At 43.3% G+C, this 22,005-nt stretch overlaps 1 protein-coding gene across 1 annotated transcript in view; it reads right to left on the bottom strand.

The window, feature by feature from the left end:
• Positions 1-22,005, bottom strand: part of XRN2 (5'-3' exoribonuclease 2) — a 95,570-nt gene that overhangs the window by 2,071 nt on the left and 71,494 nt on the right. Inside the window, exons 23-28 of the mRNA XM_082249142.1 lie at positions 15,522-15,601; positions 14,855-14,911; positions 13,364-13,432; positions 13,141-13,275; positions 11,374-11,510; positions 621-684 (exon numbers count right to left, since the gene is read on the bottom strand). Coding sequence (XP_082105268.1) covers positions 621-684; positions 11,374-11,510; positions 13,141-13,275; positions 13,364-13,432; positions 14,855-14,911; positions 15,522-15,601 — 542 coding nt within the window. The remainder of the gene's footprint in view (positions 1-620; positions 685-11,373; positions 11,511-13,140; positions 13,276-13,363; positions 13,433-14,854; positions 14,912-15,521; positions 15,602-22,005) is intronic.

Genomic DNA, 22,005 nt, shown 5'->3' with positions numbered 1-22,005 from the left:
CTTTATTTTAAGCCAGTTATATGCAACTTCTCCATGTAAAAGGCAAGTATGGGACTTCACAACCCTACGTGTTTTGTCAGTGAACATATGTCATTACAAAACCATGTCACATTCCTTCTATTGCTTGCCGCTTATTAGTCCGTGGATTCCATAATCCTCCACCAAGACCCTTCTGCTTTTAATTCAGTTGAGACTTAAGTAGTTAAAGAAACTGTTTTCAGTGGCAACTAATAACTACTGACCTACAGTGACACTGTCCTACAATGGGCTTGTCAGGCTTGAAAAAGTTCTACCAGAGAAGTTGATTAGGACTTCAAGAGGTTTGTAGCAAGAATCAATAGCTGGTCTGTGCTAACACGCCAGTCACAGCATAGAGCTTATAAAGTGGAACACCATTAGTTATGCCTCATTAATTTCCACAGCAAGTCTAAAAAGAAATTTGTTTAGCCTGTCCTTAAATCCCAGTCTCTGTTCGGTTTTTAGAAGTATCAGGTTCTTAGCTGGGAGATAAAAGTGAAATAGCAATATGTGACAGCAGCGAGTCATGTTAATGTGCAAGATCCAGGTATCTGTTCAGGTTTATAAGGCAAGGTTTTATTTGAAATTCTCTATAAACCTACCTTTGTTGTGGTGGCTGGTTGTAACGCGGAGGATGATTAGCCCACGCATTCTGCACTCTGGGAACTAAAAAATACATTATCTTGTTAAAGAAAATTCCACACAAGCCGAAATAATGCAACAGTACGAGTAAATATAAATGCATTAATAAAACAAAAATATTTAATATCTTTTAATTTATTTTTTTTTTTAAACATAAACTAGGTCCATGATTCTTAGGTAGAAAAGTAAAGAATAAGCAATCTGCAGTATTCCATAAGTGTAGATCCACCCAAAACTGCATCAGGCTTTGCGTAGATGCTGTCGACTGAAATTACCTACTGGGTTTTTTATTTTAGACACTAAACGGTAAGATCTCCGTGGCCGAGTTCCCAGCTCCACCCACTGGCTGCAGCCATTTCTGAAGGGGATGTTAAGGTTGGCTTTGATCATTGGAGCCACTGATCGCTTGAAGGAGCCAGAGTGATTCACCACACTGGTATCAACATAAACCATATTTTTAGGTGGCCTAACCTTCAAACTGGCCTCCTGTAAAGAAATGCCCATTATGTCCTACGATGCGGAAATTGAAAGCGCAATCATTGTTTACTAGCAGAAACTATGCGAAGATGGAAGAAAATATAATCTTGCAATGACCGAACATAATCATTGAGAAATTGCTGCACAATTGTGCCAGAAAAGTTTCTTTGTGACATTTTTACCCAGTCAGAAATGGTCATTGACTAGCACAGGGGTCTTCAAACTATGGCCCTCCAGTTCAGGAACTACAATTCCCATCATGCCTAGTCATGTCTGAATGTCAGAGTTTAACAATGTCTCATGGGATGTTTAGTTCTGCAACAGCTGGAGGGCCGTAGTTTGAGGATCCCTGGACTAGCATAACAATACAGAAAAAAATTCTAGAACCGGTTTACACTCATTACAGTAGCACGCGGCGTACGACAACAAGCTAACATGCACACCACAATGCCAATCATTTCGCATTCCATCCTAATGCAGTGTTACAGTAGCAGGCAATGCACCTGCACTGAATCATACCACAACACACAAGCTGCAACTTGTGTGAGAAAGTAGTACATAGCCAATTTCTGGTGTATTAAGATGTCCCAACAACCCATTAAAATCCTAATGCACATTACCACAAGACAGTCTGAATAGGCCTCCAATGTGACGAGTTGCTAAGGGTTACTAGATATCACTGCACTAGTAATCCAAATCACATCTTACCCCCTCCTAATACAACAGATTACAAGTCACATAAACCAGTGCAACATAGCATAGGCAAATGGCAAAATATCCTCTACATGGAGGGCAAAATATCCTCTACATGGAAAGGGCAACTAACTTTTGGCTACTTTGAATACAGGGTCATGATGGATCTTGCATATAACCATTTCAGAAACATGTCTGCCTTGAGGCTAGCTTTGGTTTAGCTTGCACTGCAGTCATCTACTTCTAATTCGGTTTAACCGGCTCAGAGCAAATAGCAATATCTGTTTCAGATGCAGACCCTCTTTGAAGAGAAAGTGTGCGTGCTGAAGGACCACCCACCCTTTCCTTTGTTTCCCACAATACTACATTAGTAACACAGCCACAACAAAACAGGCAATTAGATGGATGCTCTCCGTCTAAACAAGATTGGCCACTGCACAGCATGAAAGGCTTCTAATCAATAGATGCTCATTCAGTACACAACACTACAAATTGTGTAGCTTGCAAATCTTTAGGCTGCTGTGAGATGATCATTGTTTTGGCAAAACCAAATTATAAAAGCTCCTGTAAAAAGCTTTGTTTTTTCTAATCGATACAGTAATTTCGGCGGTGCATTACAAAATAAACCAAAAATATGTCTGACCGCAAAAAAAAACAGCAATATTGAATCATTACTGAGCATACAGATTTATTAAATGCTTTAGGGAATACAACATTGAATAGAAGTACACAGACCTGCAAATTAAAGTGGCACCTTAGATAATAAATCGCATAAATGTACCATTGATGATTCTAACCTATTTTTACCCTTTGTTTCCCATCTAACCTAAGGTGTAACACTCCACATTCCCTACACGCAAATGACTGCTGTTCTAGGCTCCCTCAGGTGAGATTCTGGTTTAATCTTCAGTGTTTGGCCATGACTAAAGGGGCTGGGACATATATGGGCTACTGGTTGGCTTAAGCCCCGTACACACGATAAGAAATTCGGAAGGGAAAATTCGTCCGACGACCGATCTGCCGATTTTCGGATTGTTAGTATGGTGCTTTCGACAGCCGACTCAGACTTTTTGGCTGGCAAAATCCTGATGTGCAGGCATTCAACTTTTTGTCCTCCGTCAACACACATCCGATTTTCGTCTCATTAGTACAGATTTCGACAGGGAAAAAATCTTATGAGCAAGACTAGGCATGCTCAGAGATGAAAGAACACATACAAAAGCAATCCAACACATGACATCACTTCTGAAGTAGAATTCTGTCGTGCGGGAAAATTCGTGTGCAGTCTAGAGCACATTCCAACCAACGGACACCACTCTGGACAAAAGGCGGACGACCGGTCGGCGGAAATTCGTAGCATGTGTACGAGGCTTTAGACAGCCAATCCGTAACTTTGTGCACATGCCACCATACAGCAGAAATTATGCATGCCCAAGGATTAAAGGTGGAACAAGTTTTGCACTGTACAATACGGTAGATAGGACAAATGGGGTCCACTGTGTGCATATAGCATGTTCCCAAACTTTATATATACATATAAAAATCAAGCTTTTTATGTAATTCATTCTTGCGTTTAAAACCTAATAGGAGACTTCATCTTTACACAAACGTGTGGTCAATCTAACCTAACATCTTACAATTTTTCAACCAATTTCTTCATATGCCAAACGCAAGTCTGGCCATAGATTCTATGGGGGCCAGGGGGCTGACAAAAAAATTAAGGGACTTCCCAATGTGAACAAGCGAGGTGGAATCTTGCCCTGCTGTGTAAGGCCCCTTTCACACAGGCGGACTGTTCAGAACCCCCTGTCCATTTTTTTGGAGGATCTGAACGGTCCCCCCATGCATTCCTATGGGGCATCGGATGTCAGCGGAGACATGTCCGCTGACATCCAACCCGATCCGTCAAATCTGGACGGATGGAAACCCTATTTTCCATCCGTCCAGCGGATCGGATGGGATGGGGTGAGAACGGACTGACGGTCCGTTGACATCCGATTTTCCCCATAGAGATGCATGGGGAACTGTCAGCTGTGTCTCCGCACACAGCGCGGAGATACAGCTGTCCTCCTGCTGCTCAGCGGGGGATCGGCGGCTCGATCCCCCGCTGAGAAAAACGGACTCCGTCCAGCGGAGGGAGTGTGTGAAAGAGCCCTTACTGTATTCTGGCACAGGAGGGTACACTGATCAGCGCTGCAGCTACAACCTACTGACCGACAAATTTCCATTCAACAGAAGTCGCTTTTTAGATCAGTGGGAACAGCCATAGATGGATCGAAATTCAGGCAGCTTAAGATTTTTATATAGGTCCCCATTTAAGCCAAATTTAATAAACTGTGCAATTAGATCGTAGTGTGCATGAGACCATAAAATACCAAAGAGTGTCTTTGGCGATATTTAACTCAAACTCTAAAGATTTGTGTTTTATTTTCCTGGATGGGAGACTGTTAGACCAAGAGGCTTTAATTTAGCAACCGCTGCAGTTGGGGTGTGCCTTCAAACATAGGGTTTTTTTTTTTCTCCTTTTTCTTTACAGGTTATTGACTTTGGTTCACAGTGAAGCACAAAATATGGATCATGGTTACAAGTTTCAGTTACATCCTGATAGCTCCCCGTTTCAGACAGAAAGCCTAGACCGTGTCGGGGTCAAATTTTTCTCCATTTAACCACCCTATAGCAATTTTACAGTTAGAGCGGCAACTGTGCGCGGGATCACGTATGTTATACATGTGATCCTGCACTTCCCAGGTAGGGGGTATGAATGTGCACCACTCCCACTGATTATACACAGCGGGTACGGCGGACTATGTCCATCAGCACCCACCTATCATACTGCAGAGGCGCAGAACGGCAGTCTACCCATGTAAACAAGGCAGATTGCTGTTCTGACAGGAGGGAAGGCATGGATTCTGTATCTAAGCAAAGCTGGGACACCGATCCATGTCTTCCCCTATTAAAAGCACCTTCCGCACTAATAAAAACACAGGCTACGCATACAGTCAACCCCTTGATCGCTACTGATGTAAACCCCTTCCCAGCCAGTGTCATTAGTACAGTGACCATGCATACTTTTTAGTATGGATCATTGTATTCGTGTCACTGGTTCCCAAGTGTCAGTAAGGTGTTCGATTTTCTGCCGCAATAATGCAGTCCCAGTTTAAGTCGCTGATCCCCGCCATTACTAGTAAAAAATTTCAACAAAAATTCCAAATACATTCCATCGTTTGTAGACTGCATAAATTTTGCCCAAACCAATCATACACTTAATGGGCAAAAATATGCAGCAGAAAATGGCGTAAATGTATGAAACCATGTGATTATTCCTTTTTTATTGGATGCAAAAGTTTAAATTTTTCAGTCTGGTTTATAACGCAAAAAGTTGTTTGGGTACAGTGTCACACAAATGCGCAATTGTCAAAGCAACGTAGTGCTGTATCACAAACAATGGCCTGGTAAATCTTCCAGAGCTGAAGTGGTTAAAAGAGGTGCTCTGGAAAAGAGTTTAGAACTTCTAATGCATTAACCCCTACCATCCAGTGCAAGTAGTATCTTGGGTTCATCAGTTCTAGAAATCCATTTTTTTTTTCCCACATAGCCTTTGTGATCTATGCTGTGGCAGCCTTTAACCTAAATTATGACCTTTTGCAACAGTTCCAAATGGGAAAAATATTCAGAGATTTTCAAGCCAATAAAAAAAAAAAAAAATCTCCATTTCTGCAAACCCTTTGGAGTTTCTAATTGACAAATGAAAGGTTTCTCCGGTCTTCTATTCATAAACACGATACTGAATTATGCAGCCAAATTTAACCCCTTCCAGTTAATATTTCCATTAATGTATATAGCTCTCAAGACAGCAGTTGAGGTTTCCAAGTAGTCATCCAAAAGAACATAAAACTGAAGTTCTACCACCGACTTAATTAGAAACTCTTTTGGACAATATCTAGATTGGACAATATCTAGACTTTGATTTAGCCTTTGCCACTGCTATAGCTTACTCTAATGGGCAGCCTCTCAAACATTTCCTTATTACACATTCAAGTGGTAAAAAACACAAAACTAAAAATGTAATCTTTTGCAGCTTATCAATAGATAAGTAATGGCAATGGTGGCTGCATTAGTTTTTTTTTTCAGCTTTCCCCCCCTTTGTTTTCACCTGGTGATCTGGCCAATACCACCTCGAGTATTAGAGTGCCCAAAGAGCACTGCCACCATTGGACAGCAGAATTGTCAGTCTGGGGGGAGATTTAGATACACTAAAATTAAAGCCAAACGCCAGTTCACACTGTAGTTACAGCAATTTTTCCTTTTGGAAAAACTGATCATTGTAAGCACCCCTATCAGTGCTTACAAACACAGATTTACTGGCCAGATCACCAGATAAAAACAAGGAAAAGCCTAAAAGAAAAACAAATACAACCACCACATCCAAGAATTAGCAAATAAGCTGAAATACAATAAAGGTTTGCTTTTGGATTTAACCTCTTTACGACCACCCGCTGCAGATATACTGCGGCAGGCACCCGCTCATGCGCAAAACGCCGGCACTGTACATCAGTTGCAAGCGGGAGGCTAGGGGAAGCTGATGCAGCAGGCAGGCGGCTCAGATTGCCGCCTCACACCCACTATGGTTCCCCGCTGAGAGAGAAGAACTATCAGCTGTTGAAAACACAGCTGACCGTCGTTCTCCCTGGAATGATCATAGAGCCCATGTGATCCTATATAGGAACCCAGGTCTCTATGGTCATTTCACAAGCCTAAACCCCCCCCCCCCCCAAAAAAAGTACCAGAGGTGTTGGGAGTATCTTTAAGCATATATACACTAAACAAGTTAACATACAGAATAATAAGGCAGCAATATTGTCAGGTAACCCTAGAAGGAAATTCTGTAAGTTCTAGTTGACTAAACATCCACAAGTACAACTACTTATTCATATTAATCCAGCAATATCTCTTATAGAGATGTATTTTATTTCTCATGCCGATCTTGAAGCCTGAATGCATCTGATGAAACTAAATGGCACTTCAAAAATAAAAAGTACATTTCAGAGGGAGAAAAAAAAAAAAAAAAAAAAAAGGAACCGTATTGATTCTAAAGCCTAGATAGCAAAACTATAAACTAAAGGCTCCAAACAGCTACTTAAGAGAGTATTTACCTAATCAGCCCAGCAATCAAAGAGGAGACCTCATGTTTACTGATTGCACTAATCAAAATCACTTTCCAACTCAGCTAACTGACAAGTTTACCGACTATGATGAAACAGAGTCAGAAATCAGACACTCGGGTTTGCATAAACTGAATCTGCCATTCAGTAAGAGTGCTGGCAGACTGTACTTGACTTCCGCAAGTTATCAGCATATAGCCAATTATTCATCAGCTGAAAATTGGTACATCAATGTCAAATCAAGGAAATGCATAAAGGAACACCCACTGCAGACACTTGAAATAGGTGGCTGTTTGATTGACCGCGTTGCCCTTCTTCCTGGTACTGTCACTTTGTGCGTGTACTAGACACCGCTCCGGTAAATACACCAAATCCATTTTATGCTCCTTTCCTTCAAGGCACAGTTTTTCTACAATCTAGTTGTCATTCACAGCCTCCGCCGGAGTAAGTCAATTTCCATTAATATCTCCTTTTATATACAGGAATATGCTGACACCTTCGCTCAAAACTTAGTACCTTCTTAAGAGGTTAACCGATACTACATCATATTGCTGGTAAATTGCGCTACTTGCTGCAGATGCAGTCATGTTATATGCCTCACGCTTACAAAGCCAAGAAAACCCAACATACAACTATTACAGACCGACGCACTTTTTCTGTACAGGGTCTGAATATTTATTTATTTTTTATTAAAAGGGATGTATATGACCCCCCCTATATATGGGATATAAATCTACCCAAGATCTATATATGATCTTTTTTACCAAAAAATGGTGCAGATCAGTTCTCGCGCTCCCCCCCCCCTTTTCACATTGCATTGTAATGCACCACTAGTGTACAATGTACTCGCCCAACTATATATATGTAAATACATATACACACATATACATATATACACAGTACATGCAGCTTGGCTGTTTAAAAACATTGCAAATACATCAGTGTATTTTTAGATTCAAGCAGTTCACCCAAAAGAAGTTGCGCTTTTTGGTCTCCTTTCCTCCCCCTCTTCTAATCTTGGTGCTTTTTGGGGGGGTTGGTGATGGTCCCAGTGGATACCTGGTTTTTGACAGGTTAGCTGATCCCACCTCTGCTCGGATTGCGGAGTGGTAACCACTCTCCAATACAGGGGAAGAAAAGATTTGTCCTGGTGAAGAGTTGGGAGAGCTAAGCCACCAGATCAGAGACCCTTTTTTTTTTTTGGGCTCAGCTGGATTTGATTGTCCAGAGATTTTGGACACTGGTCTTATTTAGCCAAGATCTCACTTTGCAGGGACCTCACATGGTACTGTGCAAACAGGACCGCTTCAAAAAAGGTAGAAACCATCAGGCCCAGCACCCTCATGCAAGTCCAGAGGGATGACCACCTGCTGGACAGCAAGAGATAAATCGCAACATTCAACTTCTGGAGTTTGCCCAGAGGAAGGAACACTCTGGCTAGAGCCGAGTCCAGAGTCAGAGCCAGACAGCTTTGCGGAAGGAACTAGAGCAGACTTCAGATAATTCAGAAGCCAGCTAAACTCCCTCAAGAGTCTGTATAGTGATGTCCACGTTGTCCTTCAGAGCAGTAGGAGACTGCTTGCAAGAGAAGGTCATCCAGGTAGCCCAGCACTGCGAGTACTCACTGACGCTACAAGGCCAGCACCAGGGCCAACACCTTTGTGAAGGCCAGAGGAGCAGAGGTGAGACCAAAGGTTAACGCCACAAACTATAAATGCTCCTCTCCCACGGCAAAGCAGAGGAATCGCTGGTGACAGACATATTGGAATGTGTAAGGTTTAATGTCAATCTAGGCAAGGAAATCCGATGCAGGTATGCTACCACAAACTACATTCTGAACTTCTGTACAAAACGGTTCAGAGCTTCGAGGTCCAGGATTGGACGTACTTTGCCCTCTTTCCTGGGCACAGTGAACAGGTAGATCCCTTAACCAGTCTGGAGATGGGCGTAGATTAGACAAGAACAACTGGTCTGATGATCAAGACTGGAATTCGATCTTGTACCCGATTGGATCAGTTCGTGAACCCATTTGTCCTGAATCAAGGAAGTCCATGGTTCCGGAAAGAGGCAAAGACGTCCAGACCCCAGATATGGGTGAGGGCGTCCCTTCATGCTGACGGGGATTTGTCTGCAGGTCTGGATTGACCTATTCTCGGCTTACCCGACCATGTCTTCTTGGAACCCCCAGAAGACCTAAATGGCTTAGATCCTTTCTCCAGCATGCCGGAGGTACGAAAGGGCTGCCTGTGGGCTGTGAAGGCCCCCATCTATTACATGGCAACTTGTCCTTGGCGAATCGAGAAAAGTTTGGGTCCATTCCGTCAGACCCGAAGAGAGCTGTTCTGTAAAGTAAAGTAACTTTGCCCATTCCGTTGTGTTCTGGGATACTAGAGTGATCACGGAGATCGGTTTCAAATATTGAACCCGCTATCATGTGTAAGTGGCAGGACAGAGACTCACTCCCGTCTAGCCACAAGGTCTGTAAAGACTGGGGACTCCTCGACCGGGACCATATAAGATTTATTTAGTCTGGAAACTGGATGGTCCACCTTCGGTGGTACGGTTCCTCTTACGGACAACGTGTCCCGTGAATGGGTAGCGCCTTTTTGATACGCTTTGGCACCACTAACATCTGTTTGATGCGCCCCCACTGTTCAGGACTTGACAAAATTGTCAACGGACAAGGGAAAACCTTGCCTGACTTCTGGGATTTGCGTGTACCAAAAGACACCTGCGTCCCTGACGCTGCAGAACTATCCGCCATTTTTAGAGTTTCCCGCACTGACACTACAAGTGCCTTCCCCGCACGGCTGCAGACGAGGATATATCATCCTCGCCATCCGAGTGCGACGACGCCGAACCCTCAGGGTGACATGCATCCACGGCAGCCATATCTACCTGAGGATACAGGAGAGGCAGGGGAGGGCATAGGGCACTTTATTTTTGAGGATCGCATCCACTTTTGATACCAGGTTTTCCAAAAATGCCGTTAAGGCAGACAGGAGTTGCGGGGGGGGGAAAAAAATACACCCTCAAGAAGCAGAAGCCTCTGCAACCGCAGCCTGCAAAACTTTGTGGCCAAACGTAGCATCCGAAGATGCAAGTACATCCACCTTATAAAATTTTGTGAATGTGTACAGACGAACACGTAGCCGCCTTGCACACCTGAACCACTGACGCCTGATGACAGAAGGCCCAGGAAGCACTAAGCGCCCTCATAGAATGTGCTTTAACAGGGAAAGGAGGAACCTGACCCTTAATGGAGTAGGCCAGCACCGCCTGCGTGATCCACTTGGAAATGGTCGCAGCAGATGCGGCCTGGTCCTTACAAGGGTCCATCCGTAAAAACGAAAGATTTTTGAATTTGTTCAATCACCGCCAGGTACACCCAAATCACCCTTACCACATCCAAGGAAAGTAAGGCAATTTCCTTAGGATGTTTCGGCTTAGGACATAGGGACCGCAACACAACATCTTCATTCAAATGAAACCTTGAGACAACCTTCGGAAGGAACACCTTACAGGGTCGCAACACCACTTTGTCCCTATGAATCACCAAGTAAGGTGCCTGACAGGACAACAACATGGCGAACTCGACACCCGAAGTGCAGAAGTGATCACTACCAAGAAATCCACTTTCTGCGACAGTGAGCAGAGAAGTTCAAAAGGAGGCTTTTAAAGCACCAACAGTACCAAATTGAGATCCCACGGAGGTACCCAGGATCGCACCGGAGGAGCCAGATGGCGAACACAAAAGTGTGAACCAAGGACTTCCCTGCCAACGGCCTTTGGAAAAAGATAGCCAAGGCAGAAATCTGGCCCTTGATGGTGCCCAGAGCCAAATGTTGATCTACACCTAGTTGTAGAAACTCCAACAGGTGAGACACATAAGGAGCGGGAAGAAACCCCCCGCGACACACCAAGCAATGCATGCTTTCAAAACTTGATAACCTTCCTGGAAGAAGATTTCCTAGCTTTCAACAGTGTAGGAATCACCGACTGCGACAGCCCTCTGTCCTTCAGCACCTGGCTTTCAATAGCCAGGATGTTAAAGCCAGCGACTGTAGAGCAGGATGCAAGATTGGTCGCTGAGAGGAAGTTTCCAAGGGACATATGCTACCAGCCTTGCTAAGCCTGCATACAAAGACCGGCCAGGCCAGTCTGGTGCCACCAGAATAGCTGGAATGCCTTCTACCTCAATTCTGTGTAGCAGTCTCGACAGAAGTTGTGTTGATGGAAAGGCATAAATCAGACGATACTGGCCCCAAGGGGCTACCAGGGCATCTATGGCGTTGGCCAGGGGATCCTGAGACCTTGACACAAAGTATTTTCAGTGAGAGAAAAGACAGACATAGAAGCTAGACCCAAAAATTCAACTTACTTGGCGGAGTACTGAACAATGGTGGCTGGTGGTGGCTGGGCATCCGGTATGCATTTACAGGGTTAAAAGCTCCAGGTGGTGGGGCATTGCTGTACAGTCCATCTCTTTGATGCCCTCGGGCTTGTGGCAAAACATGCCTAAAAACATAAAAAATACCATTAAAACCAGAAACCTGCATATACAAGCTTACAGTTCAAATAAAGCTAAATGCTGCAAAAAAAAAAAACTCCTCTTTTCAAACTCCACTTCAAGCCCCATTCCAGGCAAAATATATAATTAGTAGATTGGCACATGTATGGCATGTAATAATGTTGCTTCCATTTACCTCCTCGCAGCTACAAATTCATCAGTTCTTCCAGAAAAGTCAGCCTTTAATGGCTTTCCATGAAATGTTTCCTGTCAAGGGGACTGGACATTTCTGCATGCCGCATACATGCAGCAGGGAGACTGGTGGCCTCGCCAATCTTGTAGTTTTATCTTACTTAGGCCTGATGCAAATCACATCAGTATGAAGAAAGTTTTCAGTAGGTTAATTCAAATCAAGCAGCCTATAGCTGTACTGCCCACCCACCACCTAGCTCCACCCACTGCCATCTCCCTCTGGCACACACTTGCAGCTACACCTCCTTCACTGTAGAATGTCCTGGTGCTGCACGTTGCCAGCAGCTCTGCACGCTGACAGGTTTAAGCTGCATCAGACTCTTCTACTTGAAGCCCAAATTTGCCTGTCAATTTTCTCGTGTCCTTCCCCCATGAGCTGCTAGAAGAACCAGAACCACTCATGCTCGTCCGAGATTACAAGAGTGTCCCTGAATGAGGGCCAAATCTGTTGAGGCTGCTGCCATCTGGGATCAAGAAGGCAGCATCCAAAAGGTCTGTTAATGACTGCATTCTCGATTGTAGGTTTGCAAACCATGCTATATGCATTACAAGGGCCTTTTTTTAAAGAACCCTGTCAGATGATCACATACACTGAACCAAGCACATACCTGTAAAGAGAGACTGGATACATACCTTTTTTTGCAGCCTACATCACTAAATGCTGATCACTAGATATAGCCCATTGAATTATGCTGGGAAACAGACACTTCTGTAAGTGTCATCTAAATAGTCCCTCATATCTCTTGCTAGTTCCTCCTACTGACCCCTACATCCCCGCAGGAGATAGCAGTGATGTGGATACTGAAGAAAGGAAAACGCTGCTCCAGGTGTATAGTGTGTGGTAATTGCCAGGAGATAGGATATCCAATAGAGTGCTAGCCCCGGCCCGCCTCCGTGGGAACACTTGTAGAAAAAGAAATAGCCACACATCCAGGGATCCCAATAAGTTTCAAATACCTTTAATTCCAAAATGTTGCAAGTGATGACACCAAAGACATAAACATGAATTCTCGTAGACTCGTTTACACATACATCTTGTGCCTAATCATTGGATGTGGAGGTTAGCAGATGAAAGTAAAAAGGTGCAGGGGACCATGGTAACGTCGGTTTTTCTAGTGGACCATTTCTAGTGATAGAAAGCTTTAGAAGCATGGACAGCAGGGGAGAAAAAGTTTCTTCTTTACATGAAAGTGCTGGGTTGAGTTTGATTATGCGAGTCGTGACTAATGATGCCCAATAGTAACAGGGTTTTGGAAGAGAATTGGTCAACTCTACAAGTAAAATGATACTACGACATGCATCAGATTTTCCATTTTCAAGATCTAACTAAAACTCTTGCAGTAACAAATTTCTGGAAATCTACAGTCAAAGAGCAAGGCTATTTACCCCAAAGTCCTGAAAGCAGACTGCTCCAAGTGAACTGGCTTGCGGTCATGATTGAAGCCAAGGCGTGGTCTCCAGGGCCTGCCATTATTGTTAGTTCGCTCCCAGTCTCCAGGTTTTAATGTTATTGCTGGTTTCCTATACAAATACAGCAACATTGAACAAATATTAAAGAGAAGAAAATAATTCTATATAACTTTCTTTGCTTTAAGAAACCAGTACTCACTTGGCTCCTGGCAGAACTACTGCTTTGAAGACGTAGCCATCGGTATATTGTGGATCTTGAAATTTGATACTAAAATAAAAATGGAGAAGTTATACATCTGCACGCACTGTATATGTAGAGTTCACACAAACTGGGTTATGTACAGTTAATTCATACCTTCTGCAACAAAGCAACGCCCTCATTAAAGTGGTTGTAAAGGTAGAAGGTTTTTCACCTTCATGAATTCTATGCACAAAAAAGGTAAAAATACCTCTGTGCAGCTCCCCCTTTATACTTGCCTGAGCCCATTCTTGATCCAGCGGTGTGTGCTTGAAAGCAGCCGCTCTCTCCCTTCTCACAGGACAGAGAAAACCATGGGAGCCAGAGGCTCCTGCTGCTGTGACTTCAACCTTGTGACAAGGGAGTGGGGCTGAGGCACACCATGCTTAGGCTCGAGCCCTCAGATATGCCAGAACAGGCAGTGGCTTCCTATGCTGGTACACCAAGAAGGAGCCAGAAGTACAGGTAAGGGACCCAAGAAGAGGAGGATCAGGGCTGCTCTGTGCAAAAGCATTGCACAAAAGCAAGTATGTTCGTTTTTTGTTTTTTTTAGCAAAAAAACTTACAATCACTTTAACCACTTCTGGACTGCCCGCCAATTTACGTCGGTACTTTGACGTTGAATACCGGAGTTATGGCAGCAGATAGCTGCCATAACTCGGGTATTTTTTTTTTTTTAAATGGCAGGCCTCTTTCACATAAGGGTGGTCCCAGTGGGGGATTCGCCGCTGGATCACCCTTACAGTGCGTGGTGGTAGAAGTGCGCCACCCCGCCCCCCCTCCGCATCCCGGTTGTTTTCCCCGCTTACTGGACCCCCGTGATTGACGTGGACCTAAATCTCTGGACGACATGAGCGATGATAGATTTATATCAGGGGAATTTTTTTTTAGTAAAAAAACATTTTTTTTTAGTGAATGAGTAGGGGGTACTATATACCCCTTACTCAATCACATGGGAGGGGCAAAACGTAGGGGCTCCCTCACTGTAAAGGGGGCTTCCAGATTCAGGTAAGGCCACATGCTATAATAAGGATCTAGTATGAATTTTGGGGGGACAGAACGACAATTTTTTTTTCTGTCCTGCTCCTTGGTTTACATTCAAGAGCTGAGAATCCCCGTTGACAGAAGAGATGAACCAATTGGTTGCTTGGACTTTGGGTTTAGCATGTTCCAGCTCTTTAACTTGCAAAAGGCAGGAAAAGTATCAAATGTGCATGCATGTACATAAGTTTCCACTGAAATCTAAAGGGCCAAGATTACAGCTCATTGTACCAAAGAAGCACAAGACCCTTTTCAAAAACGTGCCATACTGTGCTGCATTGATGTGAAAGGGCACCCTAGAGAATAATGTGATTTCCATTGTCATGTGATTCAGTGCGACTCAAGTGTCCTCTGAAATTGCACTAGTGTGAACCAGGCCTCAGAGAAAGATTAATGAATTTTCATACAAACCTAATAGAAGAATTCTGACTCAAATTCCGTAGCATGGGAACAGGAGATTCCACTGTCCTAAAATTAAAATTTAACAAAAAAAAATACTTAAAATTTCATTAAAAAACCAAAAACAAAAAGCCCTAAATAAAAGCGAAATACCCCCCCTCCCCCCAACTGAGAAGGGTGGGGGGGAATCTCATACATCCAGGTGCGTCGGATACGTTTTTGAACACATTTTCCTTGCCGTAAGCAGACAGTGCTGAGGTGTTTAGGACAGAGATTCCTGAACATATTCCTGGAAAATGTAAGTAAAGAATGATAAGGCTGTGTTCAGAAGAGTTTCTGAACAAAGCCTCAGCATATGCAAAAAGAATCCCATTAGGAATAAAGTACCGGTTTTTGAAACTCTGGGAAGGTAGGAAGAGGATATGAAGAACCCTTACTTTTTAGGATAATTCTTTGCTATACTGTACTGTATATTTTACTGAAGAGAAGTGCATATCACCCAGGATGCAAGTGTACATCTTGTTAAACTGTAACCAATGATTAAAATGCATTATTTTTCCTAAAAATGCACTTATAGATCTCTTCTCTGTCTGAATTTTGGACACAGGACCAGAATAGAAGATCAAACCTTTCAAACACGATATCAAAACACTACAGAATGGAAATGCAGTTTTCTTACACATCTGGAAGAATGGCTCCATCATCTGTATCCATTTTGCCCTGAATGCCATGGCACAGTTCAGGCGGAATGTCGGTTGGCTAAGAAAAGACAAAACATCAGAATTGTAAAATCAAAAGACATTGTTATAAGGTTTTTGCAGTTCTGAGTAAAAAGTGACCTACTGGAAAAATAATCCAAGCACATACTATCACTCTAGGCCATGTGGATCAAACAGTTCCAGCGTAGCGCTTCGGTCAAAGTGCATATGCACCGACGTCAGACATGCAAGAAATGAGATGGAAGCTTTTAATGCTACAGCCATCTCCTACAGATGCTCCAAGTGTGGGATCAACCTCTTGCAGTCAGATCTCTCAAGATACTTTAATCAGTCAGACAGCCTGACAAAGTAAAGTGACAGCTAGGATCAGACTGATGGCAGGGCTGGAAAGCAACAGCGCTCTAGAGATGGCTTTCAAACCCTTTAATGGTTAAGTCCTTAAAGCTAAATTCTAGGAATTCAGCTCCTTTGCCCAAAGTGAAGACACACTGAGTTAACTTCAAGGAGGTGCATGACATCTCCTGAACTTTATTTTTGACGGGTTGAAGATACTCCCACATAACTATTGCTGTAGTTCAAGGAGCCTGATGATCCTTAAGGTCTCAAAATCTTAACAGTATAGAGCTGCAGCTGCTATGCCTCCCCATCACCAAAGACTTTGTATTCACAAAACACTAAGGCTTCTATGAACATTGAGGGAAGGAGCAGGCATAGCTGCTCGGCATGCTTCTCCCCTCACAGCCCTGGGCGTCTCCTGTATCCTTTGGCAGTCAACCTTTTCGATATAGAGAAGTTCCAGAGAGGTCACGCACCTACTTGAACTTAACTCAGTGTGCCTTCACTTTTTACAAAGTGGCTGAATTCAGTTATAAAAAAACAGGGAGGTGTGCCCTTGAACGTTATACAGTGCCTTGCGAAAGTATTCGGCCCCCTTGAACTTGACCTTTTGCCACATTTCAGGCTTCAAACAGATATAAAACTAATTTTTTGTGAAGAACTAACAAGTGGGACACAATCATGAAGTGGAACTAAATTTATTGGATATTTCAAACTTTTAACAAACAAAAAACTGCAAAATTATTCAGCCCCTTTACTTTCAGTGCAGCAAACTCTCCAGAAGTTCAGTGAGGATTTCTGAATGATCCAATGTTGACCTAAATGACTAATGATGATAAATAGAATCCACCTGTGTGTAATCAAGTCTCCGTATAAATGCACCTGCACTGTGATAGTCTCAGAGGTCCGTTTAAAGCGCACAGAGCATCATGAAGAACAAGGAACACACCAGACAGGTCCGAGATACTGTTGTAGAGAAGTTTAAAGCCAGATTTGGATACAAAAAAAGATTTCCCAAGCTTTAAACGTCCCAAGGAGCACTGTGCAAGCGATAATATTGAAATGGGAGTATCAGACCACTGCAAATCTACGAAGACCTGGCCACCCCTCTAAAATTTCAGCTCATACAAGGAGAAGACTGATCAGAGATGCAGCCAAGAGGCCCATGATCACTCTGGATGAACTGCAGAGATCTACAGGTGAGGTGGGAGACTGTCCATAGGACAACAATCAGTCGTATACTGCACAAATCTGGCCTTTATGGAAGAGTGGCAAGAAGAAAGCCATTTCTTAAAGATATCCATAAAAAGTGTTTAAAGTTTGCCACAAGCCACCTGGGAGACACATCAAACATGTGGAAGAAGGTGCTCTGGTCAGATGAAACCAAAATCGAACTTTTTGGCAACAATGCAAAACGTTATATTTGGCGTAAAAGCAACACAGCTCATCACCCTGAACACACCATCCCCACTGTCAAACATGGTGGTGGCAGCATCATGGTTTGGGCCTGCTTTTCTTCAGCAGGGACAGGGAAGATGGTTAAAATGGATGGGAAGATGGATGGAGCCAAATACAGGACCATTCTGGAAGAAAACCTGATGGAGTCTGCAAAAGACCTGAGACTGGGACGGAGATTTGTCTTCCACCAAGACAATGATCCAAAACGAAGCAAAATCTGCAATGGAATGGTTCACAAATTAACATATCCAGGTGTTAGAATGGCCAAGTCAAAGTCCAGACCTGAATCCAAATCGAGAATCTGTGGAAAGAATTGAGTCAAACGCTCTCCATCCAACCTCACTGAGCTCGAGCCGTTTTGCAAGGACGAATGGGCAAAAATTTCAGTCTCTCGATGTGCAAAACTGATAGAGACATACCCCAAGCGACTTACAGCTGTAATCGCAGCAAAAGGTGGCGCTACAAAGTATTAACTTAAGGGGGCTGAATAATTTTGCATGCCCAATTTCAGTTTTATTAAACAAATTTGAAATATCTAATAAATTTCGTTCCATTTCATGATTGTGTCCCACTTGTTGATTCTTTACAAAAACTTACAGTTTTATATCTTTATGTTTGAAGCCTGAAATGTGGCAAAAGGTCGAAAAGTTCAAGGGGGCCGAATACTTCGCAAGGCACTGTAGTAAGTGGCCTATTTAGGTGGAACACTGCCAGCTCTATTTTGGGAATGCTCCGCTTCTGCAAAAAACCACCACCAAGTCGCAGATGGGCAATAATGCTGCTCAGCAATCTGTAATTTATGTAGCGATTGCTGCTCAGCCTAGCAGGCCTACCGACCAAGCGAGTCTTCAGAGACAGAACAAGCGCTGAGAAAATGCAAATAAGTCTGGATTTGTAAACCTCTCTGTAGCTAATTTTCATCAGAACAGTCTTTGGAAAGCGCCCTAATTGGAACCCAGTGCCAATCCTTGAACATCCATAGCAGTGAGGTCCAGACGCAGTACTCCAAAAGCAGGGCTGAGAGCAACCATGTCAGAAAACAAATTGAAGCGCTGAAGTTCCAGCAACAAAGAGAAGGGTGCGAAAAAAAAAAAAAAAAGAAAATACAGAGGCATGCTTGTAGTAGGTGGGGTTATCATGGGCAGGTCTACAGTCTTCCTGTTTGCCAGTATCCAATGCTCCTGTAGGTGGATGTAAAACTTGAGGGTTTAGTGGTGTGTTCCTCATTAGGTGTAAAAAAAAAAAAAAAAAAAAAAAGTTCTATCATTAATATCTGCCTGGGGATCAGCATTTAGACTTGAAATGTAAGGATCTTGCATAAGATCAGGCCGAGTCAATGAATTTACAAACTGTTACATCGGTCCCTAAAGCATTTGCAAAATCTAGGGACAAGATCAAACCACGCTTGCACTGCTAGTAAGAGTTCCTTTTATGAATTCTTACAAGCATGACTGCCGTGAGCAGTAAATCAATTTCTTTTTCATGGACTTCCACTGTGTGCAAAATTTTTTGACTTTTGATGTGCAGAAATAAAAAATTCGACAGACTGCTATGGACAACACAATTTCTTCTATTAGGTACTTCCAGTATGTGCTACACGATTCTGGATAAAATTAATCAGGATTTCTTTTTTCTTGGTAAAGATGTTACGCCAGGAATCGTGATCTTTATTCTATTATACAAAAAAAATTGGGCTAACTTTACTGCTTAGTTTTTTTTTTTTATTTATTAAAAAGTGTATTTTTTCCAAAAAACAGTTTGAAAGACTTTTGCGCAAATACAGTGTGACCTAAAAAATTGCCATTTTATTCTCTGCAAAAAAATTTTTTTTTTTTTTTATTTATTTATTTGGGGGATTTAATTTTCGCAAAACAAGTGTCAGAAAAAGGCAGTCTAAGTCTTGGTTCACATATGTGATGCGGGAACCCCGCAAAACCACTGCAGGTTACCGCATCCAAATCGCAGGCAGTTTACACTGCCATATGCGAATTGCTGGGGGTCAATACAAAGTTGACGACACCCCCTGATCAATTCGCAAATCACAGTGCGAACTGTCAGTTCAGACATGAATAGGTGTGAACCACCATGCGATCGGATTGATTCTGCTGCGGACCCAAAAAAGATCTTTTGCGCGTTGTGTCCGAATCCGATGCAAATTCAGCCATACAATCTGTAAGGGTGAATGGGCATCGCACAGACATCGCATGTGAGGTTTAGAGCAGTGCGCTCTGAATAACATGCAATGTCATCGCACTGATGTGAACCGGGGCTCAGAGGTTTAACTGCCCTCACAGACAGAAGTTCATTCCTTTGAACTAAAAAACGAAATTATACATTGTAAAGCATATTGATTAGAGCCGGTTCACACTGGGGCGACTTGTCAGACGACCTGGTCGCCTGCCCATAGATTAGCACAGGACCCATTCTAATAGGAGCGACACAAGTCGCTCCGACTTAGAAAAAGGGTCCTGAGCTTCTTTGGGGCGACCTGCATTGACTTCAATGATATGAAGTCCGTGCAGGTCTCTCCGAGGTCGCCCCGGCAAGTCGGGTCGCTATGTGAACCGGCTCTTCTAGTTATCTAGCAGCCTTCATTTTGATAAATATTTGCAGGGGGCTCTTTTTTTGGCAGCTGGGAGTGAGCTATATACAGCTCTAAGTGCCGGATCACATTTCTGCGATGCGGTAACACTGCGAATATGCAGAGTGATCCCGCATCGCATCCGCACCTCTGGCAGTTCACACTGCCAAATGCGTATAATACGCAAGGGCTGTCAATTAAATGTTGACATGCCCAGTTGCGATTGCAGATCGCTCTGCGATATGCAAGTTCGCACAGAATCGAATCGCACTAGTGTGAACCACTAGGCGATCCGATTCTGCTGCGGAAAAAAAAAAAAAAAAAAAAGCCTCATGTGCGAGTTTGTATGGCTGAATTCGCACCGCATCCGCACTAAAGTGTATGGCTGAAATTTGCACCGCACATGAGATCGCATGTAATTTAGGAGCAGTGCGCTCCGAATTACATGCTATCTCCGTGATCGCACTAATGTGAACCGGGGCTAAGAATTGAGATCGTGATTTTATTAATCTTTAAGCTCTACTATGTGCAGAAATAAAGCGAGTCCATTTAACTGTGTATAGTCTACCTTGCATTTCTAGGTTAAAGAGCACAGTTGGGACACATTCTCATTAAGAGTATGCATTATTTAATCCCTCTTCCATTTGGTTCTGAAGGTGACCTGAGAGACACAGGAAGCAATAGAATGTTGTGTTAAACAGATGGACTGAACACTGGCAAAAAAAAAAAACACTTTGGGCCAACCCAGGATACCCCCTCCTCCTCCAAAGCATTCCTCAGTTTAGTAGCAAGCGCTAACAAGAGCATGATCATAAAAACACAGAGGGGGTGGGACCTGGGCATCTCAGTAGACTCCAAGAAAACATTTTATGGTGACTATTAAAGTGAAAGATTCCCAGCTAAGACTGAGGAGTCAAAATTCTAGTAGAACAGCACTCAAGTACATGTCCTAGCTGACCACATCCATGTGGGTCAGAGGGTACCCTCTGGAGAGGGACAGGAATTAGGTGAATTTGAAGCTCAGCTCATCTTCTATGTACCAGGGGGACAAAATATTTATTTGGAGGTAAAACAAGGCAGGTTGAGACACTGCTCCTGAGACCAAACTGGGACAGGGACTAGAGCAAGGGACTTTGAGGTTCAGAAAAGCAGTTGCTCCTTAAAGACCAAGCAGGTCAGGCATTCTTTGGATGCAGTGTCTATTGGTCAACAATTTAGACATGCTTTCTGCACATATGTATAAACAGACACACAGAAAATTCACAAGCAAGTAATCTTCTGTCCTAGTGGAGAGTTCTTTTTAGGGATTTAGACCATTCCATTTGACAAATTACGTTCACAGCCAGAATGGGGGCAAAAGTCAGAAATGGGTTTTAAAGAGGAAGTTAACTGTTAAAGCGGTAGTATCCCGCTTTTTGACACTTTTACCTACAGGTAAGCCTATAAGGCGGCTTACCTGTAGGTACAAATAATATCTCCTAAACCGGCATGGTTTAGGAGATATTTACAGTACATGCAGCCGCTCTCGCGAGCGGCGCATGCGCTCTGAAGGTCCGGGGGGGGGGGGGGGGACTTCAATTAATTTGCCGGGAGCTTGCCGGAAAAATCACTCCCGCGTGCATGTGCGGGAGTGACGTCATCGCGGCTCCAGCCAATCACCACGCCGGAGCCGCCAAACCTGGAAGTGACGGCGAGGGATCATGGCAGCGCCCGCAGCGATGTCCGGGGGTTCGTGTCGGGGCTTCGTTCTAAGGTAAGTTACACATAATGGGCTAGTATGCGATGCATACTAGCCCATTATGCCTTTGTCTTGTAGGTTTTTTTTGTTTTGTTTTTTTTACAAGGGTTTACAACCGCTTTAAGAGTCCTTGGACAAGACAACTTCTCCTGGTCTAGTAAAAAATGCAAACCTCCACAAGTCTCAGCTTCAGTATCCAAAAAAAAAAAAAAAAAAAAGAAGTTCCATCCAGGTCACAAGGGAACAAAGAATCATGGAGTAATAGAATCCTGCAACTTCCACAAAGGGATTCGGGGTGATCAAGTGAAGCTCAAACAGAAAAAAACAGGTG

This window comes from Pelophylax lessonae (assembly GCF_965119305.1).
Source record: "Pelophylax lessonae genome assembly, chromosome: 3".
NCBI classification, from domain to species: Eukaryota; Metazoa; Chordata; class Amphibia; order Anura; family Ranidae; genus Pelophylax; species Pelophylax lessonae.
This window is presented reverse-complemented; position numbering and strand designations above follow the sequence as displayed.